Source organism: Panicum virgatum, chromosome 3N (assembly GCF_016808335.1).
Source record: "Panicum virgatum strain AP13 chromosome 3N, P.virgatum_v5, whole genome shotgun sequence".
Taxonomy (NCBI): Eukaryota; Viridiplantae; Streptophyta; class Magnoliopsida; order Poales; family Poaceae; genus Panicum; species Panicum virgatum.
In genome coordinates, this window is record NC_053147.1 from 62660281 (window position 1) to 62668654 (window position 8374).

General features: G+C 59.4%; 1 protein-coding gene across 1 annotated transcript; it reads right to left on the reverse strand.

Annotated features, from left to right (window-relative positions):
- On the reverse strand, nt 1-1316 carry LOC120667990 (PE-PGRS family protein PE_PGRS16-like). The gene is made up of 2 exons (XM_039947957.1): nt 620-1316; nt 1-143 (listed from the first exon to the last, which is right to left on the reverse strand). The coding sequence occupies exons 1-2, from the start codon at nt 1314-1316 to the stop codon at nt 1-3; spliced, it is 840 nt and encodes a 279-aa protein (XP_039803891.1).
- Between the last annotated feature and the right edge of the window lie 7058 nt (nt 1317-8374).

Sequence of the window (8374 nt, forward strand, 5' to 3'; positions counted from 1 at the left end):
TCAAGAACTAAGATCAGGACCCCTTTCGAGCTTCACCGGCCAGCCCGTGGTGGGGATTCCACGTGTGTGGTCGGACGGCCTGGTGGAGAGGGAGAAGACGCGGCGCTCTGCTGGGTGCCATCCGGCATCTGAAGGGGCGCGGCCTGACCAGTGTCGGGGTCATCAATGCCTTCCACATGAGGGGGGTGGCACCCATAATGGTGCGGGGCCTCACCCTGCATGAGATGGGCCCCACGACGTCGTCCGTGGGAAGCGCGCTTGCAGAGATGGTACCCGGAGACTCCGAGGTCAGGCAGCAGATCCGGGAAGCGATCGAGGGCCAAGACCCGGAGAATCCGGTCCCCGGCCATCCGGTGATGTGCCTAGACACAGGGTACATCGAGATGGTGAGTTCTTGCTATCGGAGTGTGTGTCATTAGGCCCATTGAGGCCCATGTATCTTGTATATATATAACTCTCCCTAGGGTTTTCTTAAGTGATTCATCTATTCCAATATGGTATCAGATTAGGTTTTTCCTTTCTCCCTCCTCTCTCCCAGTAGCCGCCGCCGGCCGTCTCCCTGGCCATGGCCGGCGCTCCCCCCTCCTCCCTCCTCCTCTGGGGCGCCGCCGCCACCTACTCCCTCCTCCGGCGCGCCACTGCCCCTTCCTCCCGCCTCCTCTTATTCCCCCCTTATCCTCTCTGCTCCAGGCGCGACCGCTGCTGGGGCCGCGGGCGCGGGCGCTACGGGCCTCGACACCACCGTCCCCCTCCTCCATGCTCTGAGCCGCCACCTCCGCGGGCGGCCTCTGCCCGGCGCGGCCGGCGCGGCGGGACCGACCAGGGTCGCGGCCGTGTCCGCCCGACCTTCGCATGGGGGGTCCATCCCACCTGCCACCTTTGCCCAAGACCCGGTAGGCAGTGCAGTCATCTATTCGGTGCCCCCGACCGCCATTCCCCGCAGCGATGTTGGCGGCCTGGATTGCACTCCAGCCAACTCCGCCCTCGTCGCCGCCAGATCTACCATCGCCGCTGCTCAGGTGCGCGAGCGGGCCACGACCCTCACCTAGGAGCACGAGCGTGCCTCCGTTGCCGCTCTGGCTCGTCAGCTGGTGGAGGTCGAGCTCCTTCTTGGAGTCTCCTCGCCCGCGGTCGCCGACGATAATCCCACCTCCGACTACGAGGCCTCCACCATCGCCAACCTTCATGCCCAGGCTGCCCGTGTCCAGAACATCTAGTCCTTGGTGCCGGTCATCCTCGACACCAACTCCGCCATCTACGCTCGCTGGAGGGACCTCGTCCTTCTCACCCTCTAGCGCTACGCCCTTGACGCCCATGTCCTCACCGATCGCTCCTACACCGCCCCGTCCTGGTTCCGGATGGACAGCATCATCCTGTCCTGGATCCTCGGGACGCTCGCCGTGGAGCTATAGGATGTCGTCCGTGAGGCCCGGGGCATGTCGTGTTAGGGCTGGGTCACTTTCGAGTCCCAGTTCTGGGGCTACCGAGAGACCCGGGACCTCCACCTCGACATCGCCTTCCGCTCCTTCACCTAGGGAGACTTCTCTGTCACTGAGTACTGCCGTCAGCTGAAGAAGATGGCGGATGATCTCCATGCGCTCGGCGAGCCGATCAGCGACCGCACGCTTGAGTAGTTCGCTTGTTTAGAACCTAGGTGAAGGATGATCTCCTCTTGGAGGAGATCACTCAGGGCGCCGCGTGTGACTCCACCACCGCCACCGCCTTCTACAGCTCTGGCACCTCCCACCCCCGCCCGTTGACGCCCGCGGCCCCCACTCCACCTCCTCCCTCCGGTCCCTCTAGTTCCAGGGGGGACCGTCGTCGCCGCCGCCGGGGTGGTCGCTGTGGTGGTGCGGGTGATGGCCGGGGTGGTGGGGCGGCCAGATCACCATGTGGCCTTGTCCGGCACCGGTTGCTCCTCCGCCACGACAGGCTCTGTCTCAGCCAGCCCTCCTCGCTCTCGCCGGCCTTGGTCTCCGACCTGGCCCAGCTCCACCCGTGGTGCCACCTCGTCCTACGTGTGCTCCTCCATCGCCGTTGGCCCCGTGGGCTGGGGGATGGGATCAGGCATCGCTTGCTGGATCTTTCAGCACGACGGCCCTGACCCCACACGCCTCCTCTGCTGACTGGATCGCCGACTCCGGAGCCTCCTTCCACACCACTCCGGATGCTAGTATTCTTACCTCCTCCCACCTAGCCCCTCCCTCCTGTCCCTCCTCCATCATTGTGGGCGATGGTTCCGCTCTCTCGGTCACCTCAGTCGGTGATTCGGTCTTTCCTGGTTCCTTTCACTTGCACAATGTCCTTGTCGTCCCCAACATCGTCCACAACCTTCTCTCTGTTCGTCAATTTACTATTGACAACTCTTGTTCCATTGAGTTTGATCCCTTTGGTTTATCTGTGAAGGATCTTACTTCCCGCCGCCTTCTCGCCCGATGTGACAGCGTCAGGCCTCTCTACACTCTTCGTCTTCCAGCTGCCTCCACCCCATCTACTCCACCGCTTCCGCATGCTCTGGCGACTACAGCTTCCTCCGTCACTTGGCATCGCTGCCTCGGCCACCCTGGCGCAGAGGCTTTGTCCAAGTTGTCAGGTAGTTCTGCCATTTCTTGTACACGAGGCACTCATGAGTCCCTCTGTCATGCTTGTCAGTTAGGACCCCATGTACGTCTCCCTTTTGCTTCTTCCACTTACCAGGTTGTACACTCCTTTACTCTGATTCACTGTGATTTATGGACCTCTCCCATTCTCAGTGTATCAGGATATAAGTACTTCCTGGTGATTGTCGATGATTTTTCCCATTACTCCTGGAATTTTCCCTTGCACTTGAAACTGATACTTTCAAGACGCTCTCTCACTTCTTCGCCTGGGTGTCCACTTAGTTTGGTCGTACCGTTCAAGCCATTCAGTGTGACAACGGGCGCGAGTTCGACAACTCATCCTCTCGTTCTTTCTTTCTCACCCACGGCATTCAGCTCCATATGTCGTGCCCCTACACTTCCACTCAGAACGGCAAGGCCGAGCGCATGATACGTACCACCAACGACATCATGCGCATCCTGTTGTTCCAGTCCTCAGTCCCTCCTCGCTTCTGGGCTGAGGCTATGCACACTGCCACCTAGCTGCTCAATCGCCTTCCCTCCAAGGCGATTAGCGCCCCCACACCTCACTTCGCTCTCTTTGGCACCCTGCCCTCCTATGATCACCTACGAGTCTTTGGGTGCGCTTGCTACCCCAACCTCTCCGCCACTGCTCCTCACAAGCTGGCGCCCCGTTCGACTTGCTGTGTGTTTCTCGGGTACTCCCCTGACTACAAGGGGTACCGCTGTCTTGACCTCACCTCTCGCCGGGTCTTGATCTCCCGACCTGTCATGTTTGACGAGTCGAATTTCCCCTTCTCTAGTGACTCCGCTCCCGCCTCCGACCTCGAGTTGGAGTCCCTGTTTACGACTGACCCGGTGGTTCAGCCACCCTTCTCTGATCATTCTGCAGGTCCTCCGACGCCGGTGGCACTGCTTCCGCGGGGGTCGGGTGAGGCCGGACCCCCCGGACCCCTTCCACGTGGTGGGCCCGGACCCCTCCCGTGGGGGTCGGGCGAGGTCGGACCCCCCGAACCCCCTCCGCAGGGGTCGGGCGAGGCCAGACCCCCAGACCCCCTCCGTAGGGGTCGGGCGAGGCCGGACCCCCCGGACCCCCTCCCGGACCCTACCACATGGCGAGGCCGGACCCCTCCGGCGGGGGTCAGGCGAGGCCGGACCCGCCGGACCCCTTCCACGTGGCGCGGCCGGACCCCTCCCGCGGGGGTCGGGCGAGGCCGGGCCCCTTCCGCCTGGGTCAGGCGAGGCCGACCCCTTCCCGGACGCCCCGGACCCCTTCCACGTGGCGGACCGGGACCCCTCCCGCGGGGGTCGGGCGAGACCGGACCCCCCGGACCCTTTCCACGTGGCGAGGCCGGACCCCTCCCGCGGCAGTCGGGCGAGGCTGGATCCCCCGGACCCCCTCCATGGGTGTCGGGCGAGGCCGGACCTCCCGACCCCTTCCATGTGGCGGGCCCGGACCCCTCCCGCGGGGGTCGGGCGAGGCCGGACCCCCCGGACCCCCTCCGCGGGGAGGTGTACCACCCGCCCGTTCTCCATCGGGATCCTCACCACCAACATCCCATGGTGACGCGATGGCGGCGGGCATTCTTTGGCCTGCGGCTCTCTCTACAGCCGCAGAGGAGCCGGGGATCTCTCCAGTACCCTCTTCTGTCCGTGACGCCCTGGCCGATCCTCACTGGCACCGCGCGATGGAGGAGTACGCGGCTCTTCTCGCCAACTGCACTTGGGATCTGGTGCCGCGTCCCAAGCGTGGCAACGTCGTCACCGGCAAGTGGGTCTTCACTCACAAGCGGCGCGCTGACGGCTCGCTGGAGCGATACAAGGCTCGGTGGGTTCTTCGGGGTTTCACTCAGCGGCCCGGTGTTGACTATGATGAGACCTTCAGCCCACTGGTGAAGCCTGCGACTGTTCGTACAGTCCTGACTCTGGCACTGTCCCATTCTTGGTCGATCCATCAGTTGGATGTCAAGAACGCGTTCCTCCACGGCACCCTGACCGAGACAGTCTACTGCAGTCAGCCCACCGGATTTGTGGACCCTGCTCAGCTGGAGATGGTATGCTGCCTAAACAAGTCCTTGTATGGGCTTAAGCAGGCGCCTCGGGCGTGGTACAGCCAGTTTGCTTCCTTCCTGCTCTCTCTGGGTTTTGCTGTGGCCAGATCAGACACTTCACTGTTCATCTACCGCCATGGCAGCGATGTGGCATATCTGCTTCTATATGTGGATGACATCATTCTTACAGCCTCCAGCTCTGCCCTTCTTCAGCAGACGATCTCCTCACTTCAGCGGGAGTTTGCCATGAAGGATCTCGGTCAGCATCACCACTTCCTGGGTCTCACAGTTGAGCAGCGACCTGACATTATTTTTCTCCAGCAGCGACACTATATTCTAGACATCTTGGAGCACACTAGGATTACTGACTGTAAGCCGTGCTCCACCCCTGTTGACACTCAGGCCAAGGTCTCTGCTACTGAGGGTCCTCCAGTTGCTGATCCCACTGCTTTCTGGAGTCTGGCCAGTGCATTTCAATACCTCACCTTCACTCGGCCGGATATCTCTTACGCCGTGCAGCAGATCTATCTCCATATGCATGATCCCCGGGAGCCACACCTCGCCGCGCCGAAGCGGACTCTCTGCTACCTGCGTGGCACTCTTGACTTCGGCCTTCTTCTCCGGCGCTCTGCCTCGACCGACCTTACTGTCTACACAGATGCTGACTGGGCTGGTTGTCCGGACACGCGACGCTCAACCTCCGGCTACGCGGTCTTTTTGGGTGACAACCTGATCTCCAAGTCATCCAGGAGACAGCCCGTAGTCTCCTGCTCGAGTGCTGAGGCTGAGTACCTCGCCGTGGCTAACGGTGTGGCCGAGGCGTCTTGGCTGTGCCAACTCCTCCTCGAGCTCCACAGCCTCTCCGTCGAAGCACCCTCATCTACTGCGACAACGTCAGCGCCGTGTACCTCTCCACCAACCCCGTTCAGCACCAGCGCACGAAGCATGTTGAGATTGATCTCCACTTCGTCCGTGAGTGGGTTGCCGTTGGAGATGTCCGGGTTCTTCACGTACCGACGACATCGCAGTTCGCTGATATCTTCATCCAGGGACTTCCTTCCTCAGTGTTCGTTGTTTTTTGATCCAGTCTCAACATCTACAGTGGCTAGTGTTGGGACTGCGGGGGGAGGGGGGGTGTTGGAGCTATGTATTTCTTTCATGTTCAGTCTCGAACTCCGCTGCGCCAGAAGTTGAGACTGCGGGGGGTGTTGGAGTGTGTGTCATTAGGCCCATTGAGGCCCATGTATCATGTATATATATAACCCTCCCTAGGGTTTTCTTAAGTGAATCATCTATTCCAATACTTGCCTCTTCCCGACCCTGCATGTTTTGCCTTCGATTCTTCCTTCCTCTCGTAACCGCGACACTGGTCCTCGGGGTCCCATCCTTGCAGGAGCTATTCAAGCCATTCCGCGTCTCCCGAGCCCCGCTGCCGGAGGATGCAGCTGGGAGGCAGGAGCGCCGCCTCATCGCTTAGGCGTACAAGAAGATGAAAGAGGAGAAAAAGGAGAAGAAAAGGAAGTGGGAGGCTATGCGGCGGGACCGCGCAAGGTGCCGGAAAGCCGGTGATGACGTGTCCATAGAGGACGAGCCCATAAGCGACGACGATGATGATGACGCCAACGTGGGTGAAGCGTACGATGTCATCACCGACGCGATGTGGGATAGCCTGATGCTGGAGGACGAAGCTGAAATTGTGCATCCGTCCCCGACCTTGGTGGGGTCTTCCGACCCTGCTTCCTCCCGAGCGGTGGGGGGGAGCTCCAGCCAGGCTGCGGCGACGGCCAGCTTGTTGATCGCCGTGGTGGTTGCACCGAGTCCTGCCCCTTCTCCGATGGCAGAGGGGGAATCAAGTCAGGCGGGTAGGGTGACCAGCTCGCGGCCGGCATCTGTGACCCTTGGGAAGCGCCCCGTGGCATTTGGGTCGGCGCCGTGTGGATCGGCCCCGAAGCGGCCGCGATCGTCGTCATTCCGGTGAGTAGTTCGCATGAGTCTTCCTTCCCGGGATGCATCGGTGCATCAAGACCTCCCATCTTAACCGTCAGCTGCTTTCTTTTTCATGTTTCAGGGCGCCCGGCACCCTGGGTCCGCTGGTGCTTGCTCCCAAAAAGACCCTCATCAAGCAACGGGGGCTTCCGAGGGGCGTCTCCTTGGTGGAGACACACTGGAGCTGCCCCGCGCATGAGGGGTCGGGGGTCGGAGCGGCGACATTCCGGGCCCGATGGTTGCACCGCCAACCCTCTTGTCGTCGTCACCAGCGGGTGTGTAACGAACATGGTACCATTTATGCCATTTCGAGTGATTTTGGTGATCGAATGACAACACAACACTTGGACTAATATGATTGTTAAGATGATCATTCTCAGGTTTTTAGGTTCAAGTGATGACAAAGAGAAAGAGAATATAGGTGTAGCAAGGACCGAAGCTCTTCGGATCAGGAGCACCGGAAGAACCGATGCCTAAGCATCGGTGCATCCGACGCTTGTCGGAAGAACCGACGCCTTGATGTTTGGTGCAGGAGGAAATCAAAGCCAAGTCAGCCTATAGGCACCGGTTGAACCGACGGTCCAAGAAAGGGCATCGGTGCATTGGGCGACCTATGTTCCAGAGATGATGTCAAGTGCCCAGGAGAAGTTTCTTCAGCACCGGTTTAACCGACGGTGCATCGGAGTATGGCATCGGTGCAATGACGTCAGCGCCCAAGAGAAGATTCTTGAGCACCGGATGAACCGGTGATGCATCGGTACAAAGCATCGGTTCAACCGGTGATCACTGCGTCAGCTGTCAGAAGCTCAACGGCTACTTTGGGTTGTGAGTGACCGGATGAACTGACGCTACCCCTGCCAGAGGCATCGGTTCAACCGGTGATACGCAGATTTTCAGCTGACCGTTGGAGCAACGGCTACAAGACTTGGTGGCCTATATATACACCTCACCCCGGCCATTTGAAGATTGCTGGAGTTGCTGGACATCCCACACACACCCAAGAACATCTCCAAGCCATACAAAAGCATCAAGATCATATCCTTAGCCCTTAGCACACTTTGAGAGTGTTGTGTAAAGGATTAGCTCTTAGTGAGTGAGATTGCAAGGCTTCGAGCCTTTGTGCTATGGTTCATTAGCGAACCAAAACAAGAGCTTGGTGCGCCGGCACCTTGGAGCGTGAAGCTCGCCGGCAACGTCATCGACCCTCCGACTTGGTGTGGAGCGGCGATGACATCTTTGTGCGGGGGACGTGGAGACCCCCATCCTTTGTGGAGAAGCTCCTTAGTGGAACCCGGGGCCAAGGTGACCGTGATTGTGTTCACGGAAGAGACTTGGTGGCTGAGTAGCAATACTCTTAGTGAGTGCTACAACAACGTGGATGTAGGTGTGCCTTTGTGGCTAACCGAACCACGGGATAAACACCCGCGTCAAGAGTTTGCTATCTCATATTCCGCTCATTAAGCTTCCGCATTTCATACTAGCATTTTGTGTGCCTTTACTTTCATAGAATAGTTTCTTGATAGGAAAGGCTATAGATTGCTAAACTCTTTTGGGATAGGGGTTTCACACTAGAACAACCTAGTTGCACATCTAGATAGCATGTTTTAGTTTAAGTTTTGTGCAAACTAGTTGGAGCCATAGGTCAAAGTTTTTATTAGTGCCTAATTCACCCCCTCCCCCTCTTAGACTAGAGCACCCGATCACTTTCAGGGTGCTAGGGACACCAACCCCATGGTG

Excerpts from the sequence above, each read along its gene's own strand:
- LOC120667990 (XM_039947957.1), bottom strand. The coding sequence starts at position 1,316 with ATGGGCGTCAAGGGCGTAGCGCTAGAGGGTGAGAAGGACGAGGTCCCT. Across the intron at positions 144-619 it reads GTGGCGCGCCGGAGGAGGGA|GCCGCGCCCCTTCAGATGCC; the intron begins GTAGGTGGCGGC and ends GACACTGGTCAG.